This window comes from Aethalodelphis obliquidens, unplaced genomic scaffold (genome assembly GCF_003676395.1).
Source record: "Aethalodelphis obliquidens isolate GAN/ISIS:26980383/991018 unplaced genomic scaffold, ASM367639v1 scaffold25, whole genome shotgun sequence".
Lineage (NCBI taxonomy): Eukaryota > Metazoa > Chordata > Mammalia > Artiodactyla > Delphinidae > Aethalodelphis > Aethalodelphis obliquidens.
Window position 1 is genome coordinate 10,335,860 of NW_020837969.1, and position 12,009 is coordinate 10,347,868.

The 12,009-nt window shown below is 46.4% G+C and overlaps 1 protein-coding gene across 1 annotated transcript in view; it reads right to left on the bottom strand.

Moving 5' to 3' along the window:
- MYOM2 (myomesin 2) overlaps nt 1–12,009 on the bottom strand; it is a 75,852-nt gene that overhangs the window by 46,850 nt on the left and 16,993 nt on the right. The window contains exons 9-12 of the mRNA XM_027122541.1: nt 10,671–10,832; nt 8,310–8,451; nt 7,038–7,237; nt 6,008–6,061 (exon numbers count right to left, since the gene is read on the bottom strand). Of these exons, the coding sequence (XP_026978342.1) occupies nt 6,008–6,061; nt 7,038–7,237; nt 8,310–8,451; nt 10,671–10,832 (558 nt within the window). The remainder of the gene's footprint in view (nt 1–6,007; nt 6,062–7,037; nt 7,238–8,309; nt 8,452–10,670; nt 10,833–12,009) is intronic.

Below are 12,009 nucleotides of genomic sequence, written 5' to 3' on the forward strand. Positions count from 1 at the left end.
CGCGGCTATCAGCGCGGACCCCAGAGACAGACATGAGACGCTAAGGCTGCTGCTGCCGCCACCAAGAAGCCTGTGTGCGAGCACAGGTCACTATCCACACCCGCCTTCCGGGGAGCCTGTGCAGCCCGCCACTGCCAGGTCCCGTGATCCAGGGACAACTTCCCCGGGAGAACGCACGGCGTGCCTCAGGCTGGTGCAACGTCACGCCGGCCTCTGTCACCGCAGGCCCGCCCCGCCTCCGTGCCCCTCCCTCCCCCCGGCCTGAGTGACCCAGAGCCCCCGAATCAGCGGCTCCTTTAACCCTGTCCTGTCTGAGCGAAGCACAGACGCCCTCAGGTGACCTACACGCAGAGGCGGGGCCAAATCCAAAGCTGAGCCCCGGGAGCTGTGAGAACAAAGAAGAGAAAGGGAAATCTCTCCCAGCAGCCTCAGGAGCAGCGGATTAAATCCCCACCATCAACTTGATGTACCTGCATCTGTGGAATACCCGAATAGACAACGAATCATCCCAAACTGAGGAGGTGGACTTTGGGAGCAACTGTAGACTTGGGGTTTGCTTTTTGCATCTAACTTGTTTCTGGTTTTATGCTTATCTTAGTTTACTATTTAGAGCTTATTATCATTGGTAGATTTGTTTATTGATTTGGTTGCTCTTTTCTTTTTTTTTGATTTATATATACATTTTTTTCCTTTTTTTCTCTTTTTGTGAGTGTGTATGTGTATGCTTCTTTGTGTGATTTTGTCTGTACAGCTTTGCTTTTACCATTTGTCCTAGGGTTATATCTGTCCGTGTGTGTGTGTGTGTGTGTGTGTGTGTGTGTGTGTGTGTGTGTGTCTGTGTGTGTCTTTTTTTAGTATAGTTTTTCAAGCTCGTTATCATTGGTGGATTTGTTTTTTGGTTTAGTTGCTGTCTTCTTTCTTTTTTTAATTACGTTTTTAATTTTAATAATTTTTTAAAATTTTAATAACTTTATTTCGTTTTGTTTCTTTTCTTCCCTCCCTCCCTCCCTGCTTTCCTTCCTTCCTTCCTTCCTTCTTTCTTTCTTTCTTTCTTTCTCTCTTCCTCTCTTTCTCTCTTTCCTACAGGGTCTTGGTGCTCTGGCCTGGTGTCAGGCCTGAGCCTCTGAGGTGGGAGAGCTGAGTTTAGGACATTGGACCAGCAGAGACCTCCTGGCCCCAAGTAATAGCAATCGGCGACAGCTCTCCCAGACATCTCTGTCTCAACACTAAGACCCAGCTCCACCCAATGGCCAGCAAACTCCAGTGCTGGATGCTCCATGCCAAACAACTAATAAGACAGGAACACAACCCCACTCATTAGCGGAGAGGCTGCCTAAAATCATACTAACTTCAAAGACACCCCAAAACACACCACTGGACAGGGCCCTGTCCACCAGAAAGACAAGATCCAGCCTTATCCACCAGAACACAGGCTCCAGTCCCCTCCACCAGGAAGCCTACACAAGCCACTGAACCAACCTCACCCACTGGGGACAGACACCAAAAACAACAGGAACTACGAACCTGCAGCCTGCAGAAAGGAGACCCCAAACACAGTAAGTTAAACAAAATGAGAAGACAGAGAAACATACAGCAGATGAAGGAGCAAGATAAAAACCCACCAGACCTAACAAATGAAGAGGAAATAGGCAAACTACCTGAAAAAGAATTCAGAATAATGATAGTAAAGATGATACAAAATCTTGGAAATAGAATGGAGAAAATACAAGAAATGTTTAACAAGGACCTAGAAGAACTAAAGAGCAAACAAACGATGATGAACAACACAATAAATGAAATTAAAAATTCTCTAGAAGGAATCAATAGCAGAATAACTGATGCAGAAGAATGGATAAGTGGCCTGGAAGATAAAATAGTGGAAATAACTACCACAGAGCAGAATAAAGAAAAAGGAATGAAAAGAAATGAGGACAGTCTCAGAGACCTCTGGGACAACATTAAACACACCAATATTCGAATTATAGAGGTCCCAGAAGAAGAGAAAAAGAAAGGGTCTGAGAAAATATTTGAAGAGATTATAGTTGAAAACTTCCCTAACATGGGAAAGGAAATAGTCAGTCAAGTCCAGGAAGCGCAGAGAGTCCCATACAGGATAAATCCAAGGAGAAACACGCCAAGACACATATTAATCAAGCTATCAAAAATTAAATACAAAGAAAAAATATTAAAAGCAGGAAGGGAAGAGCAACAAATAACATACAAGGGGGGCTTCCCTGGTGGTGCAGTGGTTGAGTATCTGCCTGCCAATGCAGGGGACATGGAATCAAAATCAAAATCAAAAACATTGATTTCTCTTGCATTCCTATACACTAATGATGAAAAATCTGAAAGAGAAATTAAGGAAACGCTCCCATTTGTTACCACTGCAACAAAAAGAATAAAATACCTAGGAATAAACCTACCTAAGGAGACAAAAGACCTGTATGCAGAAAACTAGATGACACTGATGAAAGAAATTAAAGATGATACAAACAGATGGAGAGATATACCATGTTCTTGGATTGGAAGAATCAACATTGTGAAAATGACTATACTACCCAAAGCAATCTACAGACTCAGTGCAATCCTTATCAAACTACCCCTGGCATTTTTCACAGAACTAGAAAAAAAATTTCACAATTTGTATGGAAACACAAAAGAGACCGAATAGCCAAAGCAATCTTGAGAACGAAAAATGGAGCTGGAGGAATCAGGCTCCCTGACTTCAGACTATACTACAAAGCTACAGTAATCAAGACAGTATGGTACTGCCACAAAAACAGAAATATACATCAGTGGAACAGGATAGAAAGCCCAGAGATAAACCCACGCACATATGGTCTCCTTATCTTTGATAAAGGAGGCAGGAATGTACAGTGGAGAAAGGACAGCCTCTTCAATAAGTGGTGCTGGGAAAACTGGACAGCCTCATGTAAAAGAATGAAATTAGAACACTTCCTAACACCATACACAAAAATAAACTCAAAACGGATTAAAGACCTAAATGTAAGTCCAAACACTATAAAACTCTTAGAGGAAAACATAGGCAGAACACTCTATGACATAAATCACAGCAAGATCCTTTTTGACCCACCTCCTAGAGAAGTGGATATAAAAACAAAAATAAACAAATGGGAGCTAATGAAACTTAAAAGCTTTTGCACCGCAAAGGAAAACATAAACAAGACAAAAAGACAACCCTCAGAATGGGAGAAAATATTTGCAAATGAAGCAACTGACAAAGGATTAATTTCCAAAATATACAAGCAGCTCATGCAGCTCAATATCAGAAGAACAAACAACTCAATCCAAAAATGGGCAGAAGACCTAAATAGACATTTCTCCAAAGAAGATATACAGATTGCCAACAAACACACGAAAGGATGCTCAACATCACTAATCGTTAGAGAAATGCAAATCAAAACTTCAGTGAGGTATCACCTCACACTGGTCAGAATGGCCATCATCAAAAAATCTACAAACAGGGCTTCCCTGGTGGTGCAGTGGTTGGGAGTCCGCCTGCCAATGCAGGGGACGCGGGTTCGTGCCCTGGTCCGGGAGGATCCCACGTGCCGTGGAGTGGCTGGGCCCGTGAGCCATGGCCGCTGGGCCTGCGCGTCTGGAGCCTGTGCTCCACAACAGGAGAGGCCACAGCAGTGAGAGGCCCACATACAGAAAAAAAAAAAAAAAAAAAATCTACAAACAATAAATGCTGGAGAGGGTGTGGAGAAAAGGCAATCCTCTTGCACTGTTGGTGGGAATGTAAATTGATACAGACACTATGGAGAACAGTATGGAGGTTCCTTAAAAAACTAAAAACAGAACCACCATATGACCCTGTAATCCCATTACTGGGCATATACCCTGAGAAAACCATAATTCAAAAAGAGTCATGTACCACAATGTTCACTGCAGGACTGTTTACAATAGCCAGGACATGGATGCAACCTAAGTGTCCATCGACAGATGAATGGATAAAGAAGATGTGGCACATATATACAATGGAATATTACTCAGCCATAAAAAGAAAAAAATTGAGTTATTTGTAGTGAGGTGGATGGACCTAAAGTCTGTCATACAGAGTGAAGTAAGTCAGAAAGAGAAAGACAAATACCATATGCTAACACATATATATGGAATCTAAAGGAAAAAAACATGGTTCTGAAGAATCTAGGGCAGGACAGGAATAAAGACGCAGACGTAGAGAATGGACTCGAGGACACAGGAAAGGGGAAGGGTAAGCTGGGAAGAAGTGAGAGAGTGGCATTGACATATATATACACTACCAAATGTAAAATAGATAGCTAGTGGGAAGCAGCCGCATAGCAGAGGGAGATCAGCTGGGTGCTTTGTGACCACCTAGAGGGGTGGGATAAGGAGGGTGGGAGGGAGACGCAAGAGGGAGGGGATATGGGGATATATGTACAGGTATAGTTGAGTCACTTTGTTATAAAGCAGATACTAACACAACAATGCAAAGCAATTATACTCCAATAAAGATGTTAAAAAAAAAAAAAAGAAGCCATTGCTAGGAGGGAAAAACAAGTATCGTATATTAATGCATATATGTTGAACCTAGAAAAATGGTACAGATGAACCGGTTTTGCAGGGCAGAAATTGAGACACAGATGTAGAGAACAAACGTATGGACACCAAGGGGGGAAAGTGGTGGGGGGTTGGTATGATGAATTGGGAGATTGGGATTGACATATATACACCAATATGTATAACATGGATAACTAATAAGAACCTGCTGTATAAAAAAATAAATAAAATAAAATTCAAAAATTCCCCCCAAAATACGTATTTTATACAGGCTGGTCTCCTGCAGCAAACATCTCTTCTAATATAACTGGGCCATTTTTTACTCACTCAAACGTCTGTGTTTTCATGAGCTGTTTAGGAGGTCATAACATCCACCTTTCCTAAATTGTTTTCTTTTGTTACTTACTTGTTGGGCATCTTTCCCAGTTTCTGAGTTTTTCTGGAAGCAGAGGTTTTAACTAAGACTTTATTTTATTTTTTAACTTTTTATTGGAGTACAGTTGCTTTACAATGTTGTGTTAGTTTCTACTGTACAGCAAAGTGAATCAGCTATAAGTATACATATATCCCCCCTTTTTTGGATTTCCTTCCCATTTAGGTCACCACAGAGCACTGAGTAGACTTCCCTGTGCTATACAGTAGGTTCTCACTAGTTATCTATTTAATACATAATATCAATAGTGTATATATGTTAGTCCCAATTTCCCAATTCATCCCCCCCCTTCCCCCTTGGTATCCATACGTTTGTTCTCTATGTCTGTGTTTCTATTTCTGCTTTGTAAATAAGATCTTCTATACCAGTTTTTTCAGATTCCACATATATGCGTTAATATACGATATTTGTTTTTCTCTTTCTGACTTACTAATTTTTAAGTTTTCACTCACTGTCCTCTGTGAACTGTAGTTACAATTCCAATTAAAATCTTTGGATTCCTGGTTAATGATGCTAGATTCTCCTTCTCAGTAAATTTATCTTCCCAGATATCTAAGGACTATTAAGAAGAAGTGTGCACAAAATCCAATAGAAAAAAGGAAATGCAAACTTTCAAACCACAGGGACATTATTTGATAGAAAACTAGTCTCTTTTAGTCAAAATGTTAGAAATAAAATTTTTGCTTAAAAAAATAATAAAATAAAATACTGTTCAGTCGTGGAGTCTGGGAGAAAGGACCCCAGCCTCGGCCAGGACTCAAGTCTCAGGTTGGGTCTGGTTACTCCTCTGTAGGTCCCCGAGGATGCCTGAGAGATCCCACATGAAGCCATGAAGCCAGGACTCCACTGACCTCCACTCTCACTTTCATTCCCGCCCTCTGCCCTGCTGAATTTTTAAATTCCATAGACCTTAAGCTTGACCCACAGTTTTTATTTTTACATGTGAAGAGTGTACCCACCACTCTCTAATTACAACCCTAAATCCCTAGGGTATAAGCAGCTGAAAGGAAATGGTAACGAGTTCCTTACCTTCAAGGTCCTCCTGATAGATTACGATTTCTTTATCTCCCTCCCAGTGGACTGCTGCGGAGAGAAAGGTCAGTGCTGAATTTGACGTCCAGAAAGCGCTGGATTCCCAGAATCACCTTTATTTTTTGCAATACACGGGCCTCTCACTGCTGTGGCCTCTCCCGTTGCGGAGCACAGGCTCCGGACGCGCAGGCTCAGCGGCCATGGCTCACGGGCCCAGCCGCTCCGCGGCATGTGGGATCTTCCCGGACCGGGGCACGAACCCGTGTCCCCTGCATCGGCAGGTGGACTCTCAACCACTGCACCACCAGGAAAGCCCCCAGAATCACCTTTGTATTACGATGACATCATTTGCACTACTCTGAGGTCCTCAGAGTTGATGTTTTGGAAGTGGTCTCAGAGATCCAGTGCTTCTTGGCTCTTTGTACTGGATTCAAAAGGCCACGCAGGGAGCTTCCCTGGTGGCGCAGTGGTTGAGAGTCTGCCTGCCGATGTGGGGGACGCGGGTTCGTGCCCCGGTCCGGGAAGATCCCACATGCCGCAGAGCGGCTGGGCCCGTGAGCCATGGCCGCTGAGCCTGCGTGTCCGGAGCCTGTGCTCCGTAGGCCACGCAGGTAAGGAAAATGCAGTGACCCACTTAAAACCATAATTAAGGGCCCAATCCCGTTAAGGAATCTGGGTCATGTGAAATTAAAATTCAGAAAGGGAGGGGCTTGGCTTCACCGCCTTCTGAGCCTCATCATGTGTTGAGATTACAACATCAGTGGACTAAGAAAAGTCTAATTCTGAACCAATTTAACTGGATTTCAGTGAAGAGCCTTAGGAAGATGAAGCACCTTCGTTTCAAGGTGTAAATGTCAGCCTGGCATCCCCACCCCTAACGTGACCTTGACGGCCATCGGAGCCCATGAGGCACAGCTGTGCTGTGCTCAGCTCTGAAGATGTTCTCGAGGCTCAGATACAAGATGGGGGGAAAAGAGAAAGAACAAATCACACAGAACTGCTGGAACTTGAAGTCTGCGCGTCCTACCTTGTAACGGTTTGAGGTCAAGGGGGTCGAGGGCAGCCACAGCCTCAGAGACTCTGGAAGGCCGGCTGATCCCTGCACTGTTGACAGCGCGCACGCGGAAGACGTAGGACCTTCCTTCAAAAAGTCCGGTTACGGGGTATTTACAGATCTTCACGGGGCGGTCATTGCACTGAACCCAACTGTCAGTTCCCACTTCACATCTTCAAATAAAAAATAAGAGTAGAGAATAACAGCTATATCAGTCTAGTAAGTATATAGAGCTGTATACATACATTACATATATATATATATATCACAGTTATAACAGGAGAACATCTCCCACTGGTAAAATGAATGCTGTCGAAATATTGATTTACACAAATAGTAGTATAAATAAACTTTAAAAGACAGAGCTGTCTAGGAAATGTATCGTCCCTGAGTCTTTCTAACTTACAGCTGAAGCTCAATTCCCCCCTTCAAAAACATTTAGGCAAAATCTCCTCCAAAGGTTATTTCAGATCTATCCCTGACGGTTCTCTTTCAATTTACACCACAGAATCTCTGGGTGCCCCTAAGCTCCCTGGCACGTCTGCTGCCTAGGCCCAGGAAATCAACGGTCCTCCACCCGGTGTCCCAAAGACGCATCTTTCTCCACCGGGACACAAAGTGAGTCCTCGCTGCGAGGCTGGCTCACCGTCTACTCCAATCACGTTAAGATGTTTCTTTCTAGAACGCTTCTCATGAGGAATTTGGAAGTCTTTAGGAAATATTAAGTCCTGACCAGAAATCTGAAAATGTAGAAAAGATTGACCTCCATTTTTCCCAGGTTGAGAAATGTCAATACAGAAACTGCACGTCAAATTCCTGCTGGCATCCTCAGCCCGACGTCACCCTGCCCAGGCCCTCGTCCTCGGAGGGAGGAACAGGGCTGAGCACAGACCTGCCGGCCGGAGCCCCATCCTAGCCCCAGGCTGGACCCTCAGCGGAGCCTGCAGGCTGGGCTCAGAGCAAGCCTGCAGAGGCAGGGTGGGATTTGATACTGGTGCCAGTTAGGCAAACTGAGCCTCAGCCAGCACACACGGAATCGCGTGTGGGTACACGAGGCCCCGCCTGGCAGGTGATACTTTCCAATTACCCAGCCAGGAGTGACTAATAACCACATAGTGAAGTTACCTATATCCCATCAAGAACGGCGTCACAAACTTGAGATCAGAGAAATACCTACACACCTCGTCCTGGGTAATACTCTTTTGAGGAACGTTTCCATCCCCAGAGGAATCAGTGGACACTCACCGATCAACAAAATAGCCGATGACCGGGCTCTCCTTGGTCGTGTTGGGTGGCTTCCAAGTTACGATGACATAATCCCGGTTTACATCGTGGCACTGCAGGTCCATGGGCGCGCCAGGGGCCCCCGTGACCAGGGGGTCAGCGTCTGGGGTGGGAGAGGAGAGGGGAGTCACATGATCAGGGTCCTGGGTGCTGGGGGGACAGCTGAGGCCAGCTGACAACTTCTTGAAACTCAGTGAGCTATCTGCTTGCTCTCCTCCCCTGCCTAGTCCTCACGCCCTTGATGAATTGGTGACAAGAGACATACATGTACTGATGAGTCTTTAAACTCGAAACACTCTGTCCTCTAGGACACACTCAGTCTGTAATTTTCCGTAAACAAATCCAAGTTGAAGTTCACCTTCTGCTGATGGCATGTCATCACATAATGTCATGTCGTCCAAAACCGACCGATGTAATGATAATAATAATGGGGCCTTTTGAACACCTGAGAGATGGTACCTTAGACACTTGTGTGTTTCAGAGTCCTCCGAAGGTCTGAGAACTTAGATTTTTTTTCCTGCAAGTCGTGAGCACACTTTGGGTCCGTACCCATGCATCCCTTCCACAGCCAATTATGGTCACAGTGCAATTACGTTTGTTTTCAACTGTTAATTACGGCGGCCCTGAAGGCCAACAGAGCTATTTAGAAAGTTAATACACTGCACATTTAATTTCCTCATGTAAAATGTGTATTTATTCAGGACCTAGGGCAGCTGGACCTTCTTAGCAGTGTAAGCACTGTACACTTTCTTGTTCCCATCTCCTCAGCATATTAAAAGCTAAGGATTTCTTCACACCAAGTCAAATATTGTCTCTCATATTCCAAGTCCTCAGAAAGTTGTCAGAACACTTAAACTCCCCATACGTGCATTATTTTCCTCCTGCTGGCTGCACAAGCAAAGCAATGTCAGCTACTGCTTTTACTGTGCTTTCATGGGGCAAAACACCTTGCTAGAAGGCACGCACGGAGAATGGAAGGCACATTTTAACGCCAACCAGATAAGAATGGTAAAACTTTGTGGACGTGTCTAAAACCCCAGGGATCTAACGGAAATGGTTTGGAAAAAATAATATACTGACAGTGTCATTCCAGGCACATATAACCTGGAGCCCGAGGTGGGCATACAGGTGCAGGAGACACGGAGAACAGGGCAGGTAAGGCAGGGGTGGGGAATGGAGGGCAGAGTGGCCAGGGCCGCGGGGAGAGGAAGAGGGGCGTCCCGGTCAGGAAAGCAGCCGCCGGCCACCCAGAAGAGACTGGTGTCCGGGGAGGGGCCGGCCAGGCCCCAGCCAGGAGGGGCCTCTATGCCCGAGGCCGCTGCACGAGCCAGGGCCGCTGCAGGGTGAGGGCTCGGCTGGGGGCACTCACTGCCCCGCACACAGGGCCGGGCTTTGCAGGGGGCCAGCTCCTGCTTCCCAGAGAAGTGCCCAGGCCTCTGCGCGCTACACCTTCCCTGGAGAAAGAGAGAATATTTTCTTCCAAAACTGCTGTAAGAACTTAAATTATATATACATATGTGAATATGTATGTGTGTGTGTACGCATATATACACCTGTATGTATGTGTACACATATACATAGATATAATATTATATATAATTTTATCCATTTTATACATCCCTTACATAAAAGTGTGTATATGTGACGTATACATCGACACACGTATGAATACGTACACCCACAAGCCTATATATGATAGGCATTTATAGATAATACACAAATATCTATGTTATACGTATACATAAAGATAAATACACGTATATATATAACATCGACCACTGTGCCTGGGATATCACGAGCTTTGTTTTCCTTTCCATGAGTGGGATGGACAGGCTCTCATGGGCTGCTGGGAGGATGAAACATGACAACACGCGTGTCTCCTGGTGTAAGCGCCCGGAGGTGTGGCCCCCGTGGTTACTGTCTTAAACACACATGTGACTGAAGTCAGTGGTCATGACAGTGTCAGTCCTTCCTGCCACGGCCCTGGCCCTGTCACAAGGCCTAAGCAGGGGAAGAGGGGAGGGAGGCCCAGGCGGCCCGGGAACGGGCCCTTCCACTCCGGACCCCACTCCCCGCGTGGATTTCCTCCAGAATCAGCAGTTCGGGGCTCTTCACTCCAAGGAGTCATCCTACGAATTCCAGCAATTTATCAGCCACAGGGACACAAAGCTCCGCCTCTGCTCCATCCTCAGTGACACCTGCTTATGTCGCGGACATAATCGGGATGCGCCCAGGAAACACCTCCTGGCGGTCAGGCCATCTCCGGGGAGCAGCCTTGGGCTCCGTCTGGGCCCCGTCCCACCCCACCCGTAGCCTGCGTACCTCGGACAAACAGGTAGGCGCTGTGGTCGCTGACCCCTCCCCTGGACACAATCCTCAGGGTGTAGAGACCCTCGTCGTCCTTGTTGAGGTGACTGAAGGACAGCAAGGCCTGGCCGTCCCCAAAGAACATCTTTATCCACTTGGACTCCTTCAGCAGCACGTCTGGAAGACGATCAAGGGAGACGGGCTTCAGGGACACGCAGGGACCCGGGGCACACGTGGAGGACAGAGGTGCCCGCCAGTCTGACCCGGAGCACAAACACACACGTGGGGCTGGGGGGACCGGGACACGCGGGACAGGACAGAGGTCAGCACGCGGAGTGTGAAAGGTGGGACTCGTCTGCAAGGGGCCCTGCTGCGGCTTCGAAACGCACTTCACCCAGACGCTGACACCAGGAAGTCCCCCACCAGCGTTCCTTAGAAATTAATAATACAGTGCCAACAAACCAGTCAGAAGGCGACGAAACCAAAGAGGCAAATTTCGGGAGAAGAAACAAGGGAAGTGATGAAAAATACTCAACACTGGATATCAAGGAGACACAAAATAAAATCATGAGAAATTATTGTTCACCTACTGATTTGCCAACATCCGTAACTGGAAAGTGCAGAGAGGACAGCCTGTCAGGTGCAGCCTTGAACCTGCCTGTTCCATTGGAATCGGCCAAGACTATGAAACTGCGGGTCCCCAGAATCCTGGGCACTTCCTAGTCACGGGAACACCTTCTAAGATCCAAGCCAACATCCTCTGGGAATGTTAGGAGAACGCTCCTCGAACCCATTTCATTTCCAGAAAGGGTAACTTAGAATCTTAGAACTTAACTCTTAAAGTAGAATTGCAAAGGGGAAATTAATCTCCTTTGCCACCACAAAGAGGCTCTCTCCCTTCCTCTCTCCCTCCCGGACTATGAAGCTCAGACACAACTATCCTATTCCAACCGAAGAGCACAAGCCCAGTGCCCTCGGATCCCAGCAGCAGACTTCCGGGGGTTGCAAGGTCACAGGCATCTCCTCTGCACCTGGGACGCATACCTGTTCCTCTCCTCTGCGCTTGGGCCCAGGGGTCCCCCTCCCCCTCCGCCAGCTCAGAGCCCTTCTCATCTGTCAACGGCCTATTTTTTCTTTCCATAAAGCTCTCCATCATCACCGCAAACCTGCTTTCTTGGCTAACTTGAACAGTGCGCGGGGCCAGTGCCATGCGTTTGGGAAATTATCACAGCCTGTTCTGGGACACTCCTTACACTTCACAGAGGCTCTGCTTTACCATTTTGTGTATTTTCCCCAACTGGATTATAAACACCTTATGGGCAGGAATGGCGTGTGACTCTTTGTGCTGTTCTGC